Genomic DNA, 16,500 nt, shown 5'->3' with positions numbered 1-16,500 from the left:
TTTATTAAGGTTTAAAGGTTGTTTTTTTTTCAACACTATGGGGCACCAACCTTTTTGAAGCTGTGAACTACTTTTTCGTTATTGATTAGCGCAAAGGGCTACCAGATTGATATGCTTTCTAATTATGTCTTTACTATGTTGCTACTGCTACTATGTTGTTACTACGTTTTTGCCAGGTTGTAATTGTTAGATGTTAAAAAGGCTCAGTCAACCACTAAACAGCATGCCGTTTAAATTCAAATTTCGTCGAAAATCACAACGACCAATCATGTATTTTCAGAACCAATCTGCGGGCATCACGTTGGAGACCCCAGCTAAAAATAATACACAATGTTCCTTTAACACAGGATTTAAAAATTTAAATTGCCAAAATATGTTTATCAAAAAAAAAAAGAAAATAACTAATCATAGCCGTCTTAGGTCATATTCCACAATTTCCCCCCAAAAAAATACACTTTTGTGATATTTATTCATACTAAACCACACTGAATAATAAGGCACATTGAATTAATACAACAGCAAGATATACTGTATTTACGAAAAACCGTTATATGGTTTATACACTCAAGAAAAATGTGCAGCGATTGATCGGTGAAAAAATGTTGTTGACATAAATAGCAGAACATTGCATGCAATGGGATTCTAACTCTGGTCACAGCGATGAGAGCCAGGAAACGTAACCATTAGTGGTACATATTACATATGAAAAGGCAATACATTTAATCTAATTGGCACACCATTTTAACTCACAGTACCAGAAAAAGATGTTAGAGAATGAAGATATACTGTAAATACACACAAAAAAGCAAGCGGAGAAAAAAAAAACTGGTGTATCTGATGATGAATCAGACTTTGCATTCTGGTTGCTGTGTCTGTGTCTTTTCCATTCTGGCCTTGCATGAAAAAATAGAGTGACAACGACATAAAATTGAAAGAATCTGTATCACGGCTAGTTTCGTGTTTAAGTTTCGGTGCTCTCATTACCGTGACCAGGCATCTGTTACCGTTGCATACAATGTTTAGCAGTTTCGATCAGCGATATTTTTCAAATGATCAATCATTGCACAAATACGTAATTAAACCATGGAAACGCAGAGAAATAGATACTATATGCATTTACATTTGCGGTATATAAGGCACACTGGGTTATAGGGCGCAACTTTCACATTTCTGGCCAAAATTAAGATGCTTCTTATAGTCCAGAAGATACGGTAATGCAAGGTGGTCTCATCTTTGGTTTCATGAGCCCTCCTGGTTTTCAGGAAGAACACCTGCTACGACATCACTATAGGGCCCGTACCGGCCATAAATGTCTTTGCCTACCACAGCGATACACAGCTTGTGCCCTGGCTTGTACTTAGTTATGGTGATCCACATGGGCAGCGGTTTTGCAACTACGTTGCCCAACAGTCTCCATTTTGGGAAATCTCCACTCCCTTTCACATTTTCCATGGTTAGGAAGACACTGCCACAGGAAGAGAGAGAAAAATGTGCAAAAAAAAAAACGATTAACAGTAATTTCTTTTATTACTTTACATTACATTAATCCCTTGTTGTATTGTGGTATATCTATTGCGATTTCATTACTTTGTAGAATTTCATCGTGCATTGTGTTCTGCGTTCGGATTAGCCAAAAAGTCACCCAACCCTTTTGCGTTATCAGCATTAATAAATCTGTGTTCCGAGTAGTACGCATATGTATAACCTAAATTACGTACGCGCAAATCTTTCATCATGTAAACAAAACGCTTTGGACCGACAAAAGCACCTAGGGCCGGAGACAAAAGGCAAAGATATTTTGTTTTATACAATAGACCTCTCGACCGGCTAAAGCGGGGGTCAGTAACCTGCAGCTCTTTAGCGCTGCCCAAGTGGTATGAAAATGGAAAAATACGAGGGGAGGGATAAATTTTTGTATGTGGCAGTTTTCTTTACAATAGGTATTAAATATTGAATGACTAACTTTTACATATACATCACCTTTTCTTCTAATTTAGAAAAAAGGTTTAAAAAAGGCTTCTTTTTTTTGTGCTCCCATTTGTTTGTTTATTTTGGTCCGTTATGGTCCTTTCAAATTTTTGGGTAGCCAACCCCATTCAGCGATTTCTGGGCTGCCATCCATCTCAACAAACTTTTACCGTTGGGTTCCTGTGATATAAACCAAGAAAATATTTTCACAACTGATAAAAATAATATTTTACTTAGGACATGCTATAATAATTTCTTATCTTTTAAACAAGTTGAGAGTTTTAACACTGTTTATGGATCTATGATTTCTTTATTGCTACCAAATTTCTTTCCCTGTTCCTATTCCTTTACTATTTTCTTTTTGGACTGATCAATCGTTATCTATATCAATAAACTGAAAAATCGATAATTTGAATAATTTAAAGCTAAAATTAAAATATGTTTGGAGTATTGCTTCCTTCATGATAAATGTTAAAGAAAATATGAGGGTATGTCGAATTCTATCTGGTGGGAAACTAAGCTATAGTTATTTGGTTTCAATGTATAATATGGTAATCAAGAGATGAATAAAGGTTTCTGTTTTGCCGGTTTTGATTATTGCATGCAACCCCCGCAAAAACCGATGGATTACCTCTTGACTTCACTTGCACTCCTAATCCTCATAACAAAAGTATTCACTTCCCCCTCCTTTCTTCCCAAGTGACAAACTCAAGCACATTTCACTATTCTCAACCTGCCATAAAGTACTGTTGTTTTACCTGTAGACCGCCATTGGCGGTAATGAGGGTTCATTTTCCTCCCCTGTCCACATCACTGAGAGGCCACCGGTCTCCTCAATAAGAGCCAGGTGGACAGTCACTTTTTGGGGGAGTTCGTACGACACAGCTTCCGCGTTCAAGATACTTGGAAAAGGGTTTATTGGGAGAGGAGGATACCACGACTCATTCTATGGAGAAGAAAAAGGAGGAAGAGGAAACTGATCATTTAAGATCATTGGTTTTATGATGGTTTGACATTTGTCTATAGCCAAGTGACCCTCTTTTGCTCAGTTTATGTCTTAGTTTTCTAATTCATATTACACTCTTAGATTTCGGTTCAAATCATAAAACATACATAAAAGTACATTTTATATCTCTGAATTCATCAAAAAAGAAATGTACCTATAGTAATCCCTTGCTTTATCGCGGCTTACTTACGCTACTTTGCGACTTTTCATCGTGCTTTGTGTAATACATTTGGATTGGCTTAACAGTCGCCTCGCCCCCTTTTCTGTGTGTGCCTGATTATGTGTCATCGACGTTGGAGTCTAGTCTGAGTTGTACATATACATATAACAGCTTGACGAACTTACATGTATGGGCAAATCTTTTTCAATTTTAAGTTTTTTAAAGTTTCTCTAAAAGCCATAATGTCGGCAAATATCTCTGGACCGACAAAATCACAAAGAGGCAGACGAAGATGCTTTCTATCGCCAACAAAGTTGGACTTCTCGACACGCTCTGGAGCCCCACGCATCTCTCTGGCACTCCCTAATGACTCCCTGGCGCTTTTTCCAAATATGTTTGATAATGAAAAATATATGGTTTCTGTCGGACAAACAGGACACAATGTTAAAGGTGGTATATGTAACTTCAAACATATTCTCGTTGCTGACCCCATCTTCTGGCTGATATCACCATTGCAGCTTCTTTTGTTGCGCATGCAAATATGTGAAATTCTTAAATTCACTGGAATAAACTCTTACTTTTGCATTTTAGGGGGGTTTGTGTTGGCATTTGGACAGTATTTGAAACAGTCCTTTTCCTACTTTAACCATTTTCACTCTATAATTACAAAATATACATACCAATATTAACTAAAACATGCAGGTACCAAATCTGGTAGCAAATTCTTTTAAATAAAATGATAATGTTCCACCATCACAAAAGTTGCTCATTTGAAGTACTATTCTCTCAATTAAGTCTTTATTTCAAACGTTTAAGCCCATTTTAGTGACAGCACTGGATGTAGCCCACCCAGGTACAGGCTGTGAAAAGAAAATTCCCTAAAGGGACCAAAATAATTATGTAATAATATATTTCTTTGAGGTTCATGTTTTATAATATTCCATATATAATAATGTTGCTCATTTTAAGTATTCCTTTTCTTCATTGACTGCATTTTAAACGTGTTTATCCAGTCAAAAATAGTCGTCATATAGCATCTCTGTGGGGATTTATTATTTCGCTAAAACAACTTTTGGCTGGATTTTAACAGTTCAAAAAGAAAAATACCTTAAAAAAACAATATCTGATTTGATATTTTAACTAATTAAAAAAAAAAAAATAAAGTTAAAATGAAAAGATACAAAACAAGTTTTATATTATGTATTTGATTATATTTTTTTAACTTAAAATAAAGAGTAGGGCAGTGTTTTTCAACCTTTTTTGAGCCAAGGCACGTTTTTTACATTGGAAAAATTTTGCGCCACACCACTAACCAAAAATGTTATAAAATGACACTGAGCACTATGTTTAACTACAATATAATTTATAATACCCCCAGTTTTTACAGCACAGACACTTGACAATGACATAATATTGGCAGAAAATTATTCATAAATGTTTTATCTCATCTCATCTCATTTCATTAGCTGCACCGCTTATCCTCAGTCGGGTTGCGGGGGTGCTGGAGCCCATCCCAGCAATCATCAGGCAGTGGGCAGGGGACACCCTGAACTGGTTGCCAGCCAATCGCAGGGCACACAGGGACAGACAACTCGCTCGCTCATTCACACCTAGGGACAATTTGGACCGGCCAATCCACCTGAAATGCATGTCTTTGGAATGTGGGAGGAAACCAGAGTGCCCAGAGGAAACCCACGCAAGCACGGGGAGAACATACAAACTCCACACAGGAAGTCCGGTAGCTTGATTTGAACCCACACAGGAAGTTCCCAAGACTTTCGAACTGTGCCGCACACGCGCTAACCACTGCGCCGCCGTGCTGCCTATTAAATGTTTTATAAGATTTCAAATTTTAAAAAGTGACATTAGATGATTTCTCACGGCACACCTCATGATCTCTCACGACTAGTGTGTCGCGGCACTGTGTTTAAGTAATATTTTTTTTTTTATTTACTTGATTGTCAGACTGCCGAAAAAGATCGTTTTACTTGGAAAAATAATTACTTAGCAAATGATACCACTTTTTTTCCTCACTTTTCCAATTGGACTTTTGGCAGTGCGCAATTCAATCTATTTCTATGTCATTAAAGCTGTATAATTCAAATATGGACACCTCTAGGTTTTTAGGCTTGAGTTGTAATGTTTTTATCATGCAAGTATAAATGTTTCCTTCCATATTGCCAGTGTTGACCCTTGTGGAATTACCGTATTTTCCGCACTATAGGGCGCACCGGGTTATAGGGCGTGCCCCCAAAAAATAGTTTTTGGTCCTATATCTTCCATAGATAAAGCGCACCGGATTATAAGGCGCTACAATGGGAACGTCGACAAAACAGTCAGATGATTCAGTCAAACTGATTACCCCCTTAACATTCCCAAAGCTTGCAAAGAAGCAAATACGTGTCGTAGACACGTGCGGATGCGGTGTCCGTACGATGTCACTCAAATGCATCGTTTCAAATATCATTCGGAAGGTTAAAGTCTTGGGATTCAAGAAATGCCAACCATTCCTTAGTTTCTATTTTCTTTTTCGCTCGCAACTTTACTGTGCATATGACAATAAACACTTGGAATTGAGTTTAATTCACTCAACTCATCATAGCAACATCAAGATCGTTCTAAAACAAGATACCGGGAAAATATAAAGCCGCATAGCTAACCTAAGTTCTCACGTTCAATAATGATACGCAACCATGGTCTTCTTACAACCGTGAGTGAAGTAAATCCAGGAGAGTAAAATATTTACAAATACACACTAATGAAACATGTTTCTTTATGGCGTACTTTAGCAAGCTTGGTATTCACAGTAATCTTTTTCGGCCAATTGCAGGGTTTGTTTTGGCCCACTAGCCTATCAGAGGCTCCGAATAACTTCAGCCAATAGCGATCGATTTAACTGATGATTGACACATCTTTTTCGGCCAATTGCAGGGTTTGTTTTGGCCCTCTAGCCTATCCGAGGCTCCGAATAACTTCAGCCATCAGCAATCGATTCAAATGATGATTGACACATTGGTTAGCCAATGAAACGCCGGTATATAAATCCCAGCATACACCACAGACTACTCCACGTTCGGGGGAAAATTGAGTCGGCGGCTGTTGTGTAAGTTGCGAGACCTTGCGACTTAATATTGAGCCATATATAAGGCTCATTGTATTATAAGGCGCATGGTCAGCTTTTGAAAAAAATTAAGACTTTTAGGTGCGCCTTATAGTTCGGAAAATACGGTACTCAAATGATGTTTGGATTTCCCAATCAATGGAAACATGCCAAGAAAAATTAAACTGCAATTGACCACTTAGACCTGCGGTAAGTCATACCTGAGTGCGTTCATGCACTTCCTGTGCGGGTTTTGTGAGATGAAGGTCTTCGCTATCACTTTGAGGTTCCTCTTTGAACTGTGTGGTCTGCTGCTTTATGCACAAGAAAGAAATATGCATGGGAGACAGTTTTGCATCATCATATTGTCAATATGTCAGAGCATTTTACCTTACACTCAGGAGTAGGATTAAGAGATGACCCGAGCTGGCACATGTACGCCAAGTCCTTCATTATAGCTGAAAAGCCAGGGTAATATAATTTTTTTATCTGATTAATTTGAGTTGTTTGTCATGAATGATGATTGACAATTTTATTTTGACCAGTCATATAACAAAAATTGAATAATTATTCATCAGTAAAAACAGACTGACCAGAAAGGCATGGGCTGAGCTCACACTTATTTTCATCAAACTTAGAAACAACATTAATAATAACCAATAGAATTTAAAAAAAAAAAAAAAATCAAAGACTTCAATATTCATTTACATCTTTTTCAAAAAAGTATTGTATTATCCGTTACTTTTGTTGGTGTTACGCATGGTCCCTTTAAGAAAGTATATGCTGTGAGGGAGAGGGGAGGCAACAGATGCAGAAGTTTTGTGCTTTCAAGAAGTTTGTTTTAAAGTCAGTCTGTGTGTGCACGCAAATGGTGTGAGTTATGTTCAACAGAGGCTCTTGTGTAAATTTTATATTACATGTATTGAATTGGCGATGAGAATAAATCTGCGACTGAGTGCATCATTGATCACATCGAGGGGCATTTCAGTATCTTTTAAATTCAGTGACAAGGCCTAAAGTGGACTAAATTTAAAATTTGGATGTTTTAAGGCCAAGAGTGAAACAGGCAAAGCCACTGAGAAAATCACTTGTTAAAGCATTGTTTGATGTCGCTATTCAAATTCAGCACGAGCGTTTTTGGGTGATTTAAAAAGGACTCTTTTTGTTGCACTGTAACTTCCTTCTTTAGGGGCTTCCACTTACAACCACATACATTCCGACCCCTTTTGTATCCCTGGTTATATTCACCACACAGGAGTGTCACTTTTTTTTAAACCGTAAGAAATGAAAATGTCTTTCATATTTCATGAAACTCTGTGTTTGCATTTGACTTATTCTTTTAATTGATTACAAATTGCAATATACTTTGAAGTATTCATTACAGGTATTTAATAGAGAAATTTTGTGCTTCAATTCAGGGTGAAAAATGGTTTTGAACTATTTTCTTTCATTTGCACGAATTGTATTTGCCTGAGTATAAAGGCACACTTTGATGCATTTTATTTTCTTCAAAATGTATGGCGCTCTCCGTGTTTGTGTGTGTTTTTGTTGTAAGGTGGGTGTAAAAGACAAGACCATGACGATATTAAAGCGGGAAGTGCGGCCAGTGATTGCATATGAAACAACAAGAATGAGCGTGATGCAGTACATCATGGTTTATGACAAGCAACATCATTTAACTGTGCCTCTATAAGGCATGAAACTGGATCACGGTTTGAAAAGGTGAGGAGGGAATATACCAGGGTTTGGGAACCTTTTTGACCCAAAGACAAAGAAAAACAAAATATTTCATTATCAATACAAAAATACTACTTAAATACACTTAAGAGTGTTGAGGCTCATTTTTACTGGCATGGTTTCGAAACAAGGTGCAAGCAAAGTTCTTGTGTAAAATGTCAAAAAAATACTGCAAACAAGCATACAAACGTATTCATCTTCAGGGCTGATGGTGAAAGAGTGTGCGCACTCTCTGTATAGCTCCACCCATTTCTACCACCTACTCAATTAAATTGTTCTAGGTGTTTTGTTACAGCTTTTGATAAAAAGTTTGTTTTGGGTTTTAGTTTGTTCTGTTGCTATTTATCATAAAATGTCTCAAAAATGAACATAGATTGTTTATTGAGCTTCCATATAAAGTATTATTTAGCGATTTACAGCCACAACGGGTCTGTTGAGGTGATGCCTTGACAGCAAACTGTAGTAAAATTGTGTCCTATATTCAGTGTTCACGGATCGCTCTGGGCACCAACAAGTATGCAACTCTGGATTGCCTTTTATCTGCTGTTGACGGTCCCTGGCCTGTTCTTGGGTTGTGGCAAAGTTGGCACCAGTCCATTCCCTAATGTTGTCGGCCCAGTTATTTTTCGGTCTTTCTCTCCTCCTGCCCCCTTGGACCATGCCCTGGGGAATTATCTTGGTCAGTCCTGATGATTTTGTGAAGTGACCATACAATTTAAGTTTCCATCCACGCATAATGACAATATTTCTTCGTAGGGTCCAATGTGGCCTATGAAAGTTTTGCACAGTTTCGTTTGTCACACAGCATAAGCAGCTGATGCCTAAAAGTTTCCTGTAGAATCGCATCTTCATGGCCTGGATTATCAAGTTTTGCTGTGAGAGGACATGTCTCGCAAGCGTAGAGTAAGATGGAAATAAACAGCACTTGCATGAGTCTGATATTTTATTTCACTGCTGTAATCTTGTTCCTCCAGATGGGTATAAGTTTGGCAAGTGGCACTATTGTTTATCATTTCTGATGACCAGCATGGCACAGAAGGTGACTATAAAAGTGAACCTGGTACATTTGATGAAGATTTCTCGCAGCGTTACAATTCAAAGACATAAGATGATAAATAAAAACTGATTCCGCTCTATCTTTGTGCTCATTCTGTGTGTTTTACCATTTCCAAGCCTATTGAGTGACTAAAAATATGTTGATACTTTGTCATCAATGCTTAAATAAAGCACTACCAGACTCAATTTTGCTCTGGCTGAGTTTTTAGATATGCACGCTTCTATGTTTTTGTGTGCTTGTGCGTGTTGTTGTTAGGCAGATTTAGTATTGCTCTCGCTCTGTTATTAAATACGCTGACTTGTATGCTTGAATCTGTGTGTTGTTGTAAGGTGGACATGGTAGCAGAAACTATGACAACATAATGGGTCATGTGTAAGCCCACGCCTTTCTATCAGGTGCGCCTTATTAGTGTGTTTAACACAGCAATGGCACACCTAACAGAACAGTGCGCCCTATGGTTGTGAATATACGGTATAATTTAGATTTTTAAAGCGACTTAAAGTCATACCACCTAGCCCTGCCAGCTGGATTCAGCACACTCTGGAAAGAGTCAGAGGGTGAAAAAGGCCATGAACATATTCAAATGGGCAGATTCATTCAGCCATAGAACCATACCTTGTTTTTGGTCGTTTAACTTCTCGTAATTTTTTTGCAGGGAAGCCTGCAAAGGAGTATATGTTTATGTATGAAATCATACACAGAGCTACAAATATGCAACATATTGACAGTATGTACACAAGAGATTAGTCAACCCATGGGGGCAGTATTTTTAGAAACAGTTAAGCAATTTTAAGTCCAATAATCCCTCGCTGTATTACGGTTTACTTTTCGGCGTTTTTGCGGATTTTCATCGTGCATTGTGTTCTGAATTCTGATATGCTAAACATTTGCCCCGCCCCTTATTTTGTCAATTTCAAGTTTCTCTAAAAGCCAGCATTTCAACAAATTACTCTGATCAAACTGCAACGACTGCAACTCGGATTCCGACACGCTAAAGCAGTGCTTCTCACTTATTATCTGTCACTGCTATTTTGTCACACTATTTTCTGAAACACAGCGCTAAAGGAAGGTAAAAGCAGTTTTCCATTTGATGGCGACAAAATATTTTCAGAAGTGGATAATTAAAAAACGTTCAGAAATTATAATGTATCATCACACGTAACGTAAGTGCTTTATTTCCCAAAATTGAGACCAAATTGAGATTTTGGCCTCAATCAGGTTCCCATAGAAAGCTACTTTATCTGCACAAGTGCCAAAGTCGGTCAAACAATCATATTTCGTATAACCAATCAATATTACAATATAGTAACTAGATGATTGTTTATAGTGTAATTTGACAGTATAGAATATATTTGTAAAAAAATATATAAATATAAAAAACATGTATAGTACTTGTATTTGTTGTTTGGAATTATCCTTGTCATCAACACAATGGCAAAATATAACGAAGCAGCAAGGTAAATTTTAGAATGCCGATTTGACGCCATACAAGTTATTTGTAAAGAAAAAAAAAAGTTGCAAGGTATAGTACTTTTGTCTGTTCAACACATGCTCGAGCCTGTATCTTGGGTTTGTTCTTTGGTTTCAATATAACGAAATTTGTTGACAATTGCAGGACCTCTTAGGAACACAAAACCGTGTTAAAGTGGAAGAACACTAATCCCTATTAGTTTAGAACATACCCTTCTAAAAGTTGTGTTTCCCGTTTCACAGTATGTTTTTTGAAGGAAAGAAAAACGGGACTCACCATGATACCGTTGTTTCCGTCGAGATTTTTTTTATATTTCCTGGGCATGTTCATTTCTGTAGATAAATACACACAGGAAATTAACAGTTTCCACACATTTAAAAATCATATATAATTGTATTGAGATTTTACCCTGAGGCTCTGTTTCATTTTCACAATCCAGTCTGTTGAGGAGACAGTGACGTAACACTATTCACAAGATTTCAATAAATTTAAGGAGATACTGAAGTACAAGTCTCTATACTTACGTAACATTGTCACCATCAAAAGAAGATGGCTGCAAAATCAGAAATGAATACAACTTATGTATTTTTCCTTTACACAAAAATGTATCATTTATGTATACATACACATCATTCAAACCTTTTGGCGGGTGTTCAGGGCAGTGACTGCTTTTTCCAGTCTCTCTGAAATTGTCTCAACGCGTTCCTGAAAATGTAATTTAATTTCATGGGAATGTCAAACATATGTACATTTCTGAGTACCGTATGTCAAAAATAATCAAGTCTAGCTCATTTTTATCAAAACTTCTATAAATAAATACAAACGAGACACTCCTTACCGCCACTTGAGAGCAGCAAAGGCGCAAAAGAGCTGACACCAGTAGGGTTTTATGTTAACATTGTCCAATATTTTGTGAGCTTCAGCAGGCCCAGCCTAGTAGTTTAATCTGGTGTTCTTGACCTGATCACTGCTTAAACTTTTATTCTTATTTATTTTTTAAACCATTATGACAAGTAAAGCATATGTAATTAATAGCTTCTAATTACATTTGTTTAAATTTGAAATGATTGTGAGCAGTTGGTTAAAGCTCCATTGTGTAATATTTGTTGTGCAAGTAACATATCACCTTAGAGTTTGGTTCAAAAAGCTCTTGAATGATAGGGTAGCATTTGACAATTGACAGTGGGCCAATGGGGCCTCATTAAGATTGTTTTTGAAGCCAATGGGGCGGCAGTAGCTCAGGAGGTAGAGCGCTCGTCTTGGGATCAAGGGATCCCAGTTTGAATCCCGGCTTGTCCGTGTTACATGTCGAAGTGTCCTTGGGTAAGACACTGAACCCCTAATACCCCCAATAAGCAGGTTAGCGTCTTACATGGCTGCAATACAAGGTCGCTATTGGGAAATGTGAAGCACACTGTAAAGCGCTTTGGGAAGTCAATGGACTTGAAAAGCGCTATATAAATGCAGATCATTTCAAATTTGGCGGAGTGAATCAGGACGCAGGAATGTCCCTCAAACAACACACTTACTAGTTATGGGAAACATATTTCAGCAATACATAATCATGAAAGTCTTAATTACAAATCAAAAACGTAATGTTATAAGACATTATTTTAATCCACTGCTGATTTGTGGTCTCTGTGTTAATGGAAGAAAAAAGGTGGCCCTGACTAAATGATTGTGTACGTAGTCTGTTAGTCCTATTGAAATGAAAGGAAGGAGAGTCTTGAAAAAGGAAAAAGGTAAAAGTATTTCGCATCTGCGGCCAACATGAACAGAATAATAAGAATGGGGTAGTCGTTGTTGAGCTGGGATTTTTTGCCCAACAGTAAAAGCTTTGTCCACACATCAAGGAAACACAACTTCCTAGTGTTGCTTCATGTATATAGTGTGTGTTGGGGGCCCATATCGCAATGAGGCGTGGTGAGAATCCTAGGATATGAACAACCAGCAGTAGGCAGTTATTTATTCAAAAGAACTTATTTATTTTAAACAAAGATGACTAAATCCCATCATCATCATAATGGTCATCTGGTCAGAGAGGGATAATGTTTTGTGCACGTCCGCAGGAATGCAGTTGCCGGAGGGAACGCGATCGCCATGGTGACTGAAATTGTGTGATCGATTCACCGGAAAGTTCATCTATATTTCATGCATAGTTCAGACATAAGTTCAATGTTCTCACAATTTAATGTTATGTTGAAAGCAAAGTGCCCTTGTGTTAATGGAGAGTATTTTTTGTAACTTGGAAGTATCGCAAATGCAAAATAAGGCGCCCAACCAAGTGAAAGATCTGCTTGAAATGCATCCTTTCACAAGAAGCTGTTGTTTTCAAAGGTTTTCCTGGAAACAAATGGTTTTTTTTACTAAACACTGGTGAAAGATATAAACACAGTTTTTCTAATGAAAGATTAGTGTTCAAAGTGGCAAAAATTGGTTGGCAGAAGCTCTTCCAATTTGAGAAAAACGTCTGGCATTGAATGAGTTAAAAAAACAATCACCGTGTTTGTATTTGTTGTTGATTTCTTGAAAGTGAATTTATCCGTGAAGTTACTGACCTGAAGTTTTAGTAGGCAGCCCTCATAATTTAGGTCACGCTGAAGTCGTTGAATGGTTTGGGATAAAACCTGCATCTTGGTATTATTCCTCTCCACTGCGTTTTGCACTTCCCGTTCAACCAGCATCCGAAGCTAAATTAGTATTTCAAAAGAATAAATGCAATCAATTTAGACGTTCCCTCATACTTTTTCATAAAGATGTGCAGACTTTTGACACAGAAATAGGTCACTTACATCGAGTGGGGTGCATCTGATCTTTTTTTCGTAACTCTCAGAAGAATCCGATGTTTCACTCGAACGCTTCATTCTTTAACAGGAAGAAGGATGAGATTTATACTCAGTATAATGTCGCAAAAGAACGTTGCATCCTGAAAAAAGCCCTACAATGTGTCTTACTCTCGTTAAGTGTTCTCGCTAATCAAGGAATGCGCTGAAAGACCTTCTTCCAGACAAAACTATACAAGATATTACGCTACACAACTGCTGCAAGTCCGACTAACAGTTCAACTTAAATCCAACCTTGCTACGTTTGCTAAATATTACTCCTTAGTTGTACTTTAAATCCTCTGTTGCGTTCGAATGTGTTTTTTTATTTTTGTGCAACTTGATTTTTCTTCCCAGTGTTCTGAGACTCCTGACTAGTGCGCATGCGCATAAGGCCGCTAGCACTTTTTTTACAGAGTACATACGATTTTCGTTTTGATTTAATCTTGTTTGACCATTTCACTGCTAAAAACAAATCTATTTTTTTGACGTAGCTTTTAGACCTAGCGTTTTTTCTTCAGGTAGCTTTGTTAGCACGGTGTTTGTTGACTAGTCATCGCACACTGTATGTATGCATGCCAACCCTCGTTATGTGATGAGCAGTGTTGGGAACAGTTATTTTTTCAGAAAAAAAATCTTAACTAGTTACTTTTTCCGCCATCACAACGCTGGTATCGTTACTGACGGTCAAAAGCGGTGCGTTACTTTGGCTGCAGAACGCCAACAGCGGTGCACACCTGACGCCGTTTTTATTGGGGCGATTTTTCCAAGTCAAGTCATGTTTATTTGTACAGCCCTTAGTCACAAAGAGTCTCAAAGGGCTGCACAGGACACAGATGATTGCAAACCACAGACTATTGTTACACCATCCCCTGATCTAAAATCTACATGAGGGCAAGGAAAAACTCAAAAACCTCAACATGAGGAAAATGAAACCTTGAGAAGGGACTGCACATGAGATGAAAGATTTTATACATTTGACTATAAGGGATTTTGTACGATCAAATACGAATTATATTTAATGCAAAAGATATTCACTGGCAGAGCTGTGGGGCAGGTCATTGCAACCTTGTGAAAAATGATGTTTACAGAAAACAGCAGGAACTGGGACGAAGGGCTGCTATGATAATCAGCGCTTCCCGGCGCAAGAGGGGCCCTTCGTGACGCAGGGGTCCAGACATCGAGGCGACAAGGTGGAGCCCACATAGGCGTTCCTGGCCCGCCCATGGGAGGACCCGCCAGCTTGGGAGAGACGTGGGTCAAGAGAAGATTGGAGAAGATCGAGGGAGAATGAGAGAGAGGCTGAACGAAGACTAATTCGGCTAATTCGATGGAGTTCACTTCGTCAAATTAAATCTGCCCCTGTGTGGAAATGCCGGTCTCTGGTCCGTCTTTTCACAAAAAGAAACGAGCATGCATTGTTAGGTGGCGTTTGATTAATTGAGTCAAATAACTAATTCGAACAATTTGGTAAACGGTACATTTTTTTAATAGTTCATTTCCTAGCAGAGGTAATCCCCCTTTCCAGGATGACCAGGCTGCAATGGATGCTGAAATAACAAATAATACACAGATATTGTCAACATAAAATATAGGTTATTCATATGCTATAGAATAGAAGTGTGTTTTAAGCTTAGATTTAAACATTTCCACTGAGGTTGCAGATCGGATCTCGGGGGGAAGAGCATTCCACAGCACCAGGGCTCAAATGGAGAATAGTCTGCATTTATATAGCACTTTTCAAGTACAATGAAGACCTCCCAAAGCGCTTTACAATGTGCCTCACACTTACCCATTCACACACACACTTACACACCAAAGGAGTCAGCCATGCAAGGCACCTACCTGCTTATTGGGGGCATTAGAACGCTCTCGAACCTACGGATTCACTCTCCTCCAAGTTTGTTACATCAAGTCTTTTGGGATTATGTCCCCATTCAAAATAGCCACTACCATATGGTTAAATAGCGATTCCAAATAAGTAGTATTTACTAATGCACTGAAAGAAAGTAAAAGATGAACGGATTAGCAAATGCTGCAACCGACTCCGGTTGTTTTGGAACAAAACGGCTTTTCTTGGAAGTGGGGGCCGGCTATCCACCAATCCAGAGCCGGTTCCATTCAAGACTGTATTATTCTTTTGTGCTTCGTCAAAATGCATTTTTTTGTTGAGTATAAAAAAATTGTTCAAATTCTGTTGTATTTCATCTTTTTCTTTGTAGATTTATAAATAGTTTAATTTATGCATTTTTTGTTTTTTATTGTTAATTGCTGATTTTGCTTTAATTTTCCATTTTCAAGTTATTCATAATCGTACATAATAAATACTAAATATGGATTTAACAACCAAAACGTAGGGCCATTTGGGAGCGGAAAAGCCGTTTCTTTTTAGTGAGCCGGAATAGCCGGGTCTCTAAAAAGAGTCGGAATTCCTAGCTTTTACAAGTTATATATAATTTTTAAACTCGCTTCATATGGTTTACTTCTAATTGTTATTCTGTTGTAATTCTTTACTGTTTCTTTTGTTCCACTTTAAGTGTTGGAAAAATCTGTTTCTGGTGGGGTGCAATAAATATTACAAGGTTCTACACCACAACTACCAGCTCTCTCTATTCAATTGGACCAAATATTGCTAAAAATTATAATTATTTGACATGCAACGTCTTTTTAAAGTATTACGTACTTTCCCTGGTAACTAGTCACTTTGACTATAGAGTAACTCAGTCACTAACTTTGGAAGAAGTAGTGAGCAACTATGAATAATTACTTTTTTAAATCACCGTGCCCAACACGGGTCATGAGTAAATGTTCTGTTTACAATGACAGAACATTGTTTTTAGTTTTACTTGATAAGAGAGGAAACAAAATTACTGTCATCTTAGAATACAGCAGGTTGTTTCCGTAAGGCAGGACGCTTTGGGAGAACACCTGTTTGTAGATACTGTCTAAGGAAGCCCAAGAGTGACATAATTCAATAAATTAAAGAAACTGTCTCTCATCTCATCTCATTAGCCGTACCGCTTATCCTCATTGGGGTCGCGGGGGGGCTGGAGCCCATCCCAGCCATCTCCGGGCAGTGGGCAGGGGACACCCTGAACTGGTTGCCAGCCAATCGCAGGGCACACAGGGACAGACAACTCATTCGCTCATTCATACCTAGGGACAATTTGGACCGGCCA

The 16,500-nt window shown here is 38.0% G+C and overlaps 1 protein-coding gene across 2 annotated transcripts; it reads right to left on the bottom strand.

Annotated features, from left to right (window-relative positions):
• Nucleotides 1–450: 450 nt before the first annotated feature.
• atf7ip2 (activating transcription factor 7 interacting protein 2) lies at nucleotides 451–13,686 on the bottom strand. 2 transcript variants are annotated; one of them, XM_088353184.1, is made up of 12 exons: nucleotides 13,454–13,686; nucleotides 13,292–13,364; nucleotides 13,058–13,189; nucleotides 11,139–11,204; nucleotides 11,024–11,052; nucleotides 10,908–10,939; nucleotides 10,776–10,831; nucleotides 9,644–9,689; nucleotides 6,625–6,692; nucleotides 6,456–6,548; nucleotides 2,727–2,914; nucleotides 451–1,465 (listed from the first exon to the last, which is right to left on the bottom strand). In XM_088353184.1, the coding sequence occupies exons 2-12, from the start codon at nucleotides 13,361–13,363 to the stop codon at nucleotides 1,240–1,242; spliced, it is 1,008 nt and encodes a 335-aa protein (XP_088209310.1). In that variant the 5' UTR covers nucleotide 13,364; nucleotides 13,454–13,686; the 3' UTR covers nucleotides 451–1,239. The 2 variants fall into 2 exon arrangements, with proteins under 2 accessions (XP_088209310.1, XP_088209387.1); XM_088353261.1 differs by having other exon boundaries at nucleotides 6,456–6,545; nucleotides 13,292–13,686.
• Nucleotides 13,687–16,500: the final 2,814 nt, after the last annotated feature.

This window comes from Urocampus carinirostris, chromosome 1, assembly GCF_059441175.1.
Source record: "Urocampus carinirostris isolate Australia breed hairy pipefish chromosome 1, RoL_Ucar_1.0, whole genome shotgun sequence".
Taxonomy (NCBI): Eukaryota; Metazoa; Chordata; class Actinopteri; order Syngnathiformes; family Syngnathidae; genus Urocampus; species Urocampus carinirostris.
The sequence above is the reverse complement of the archived record's forward strand: the minus strand, read 5'-3'. Positions and strand labels throughout refer to the sequence as shown.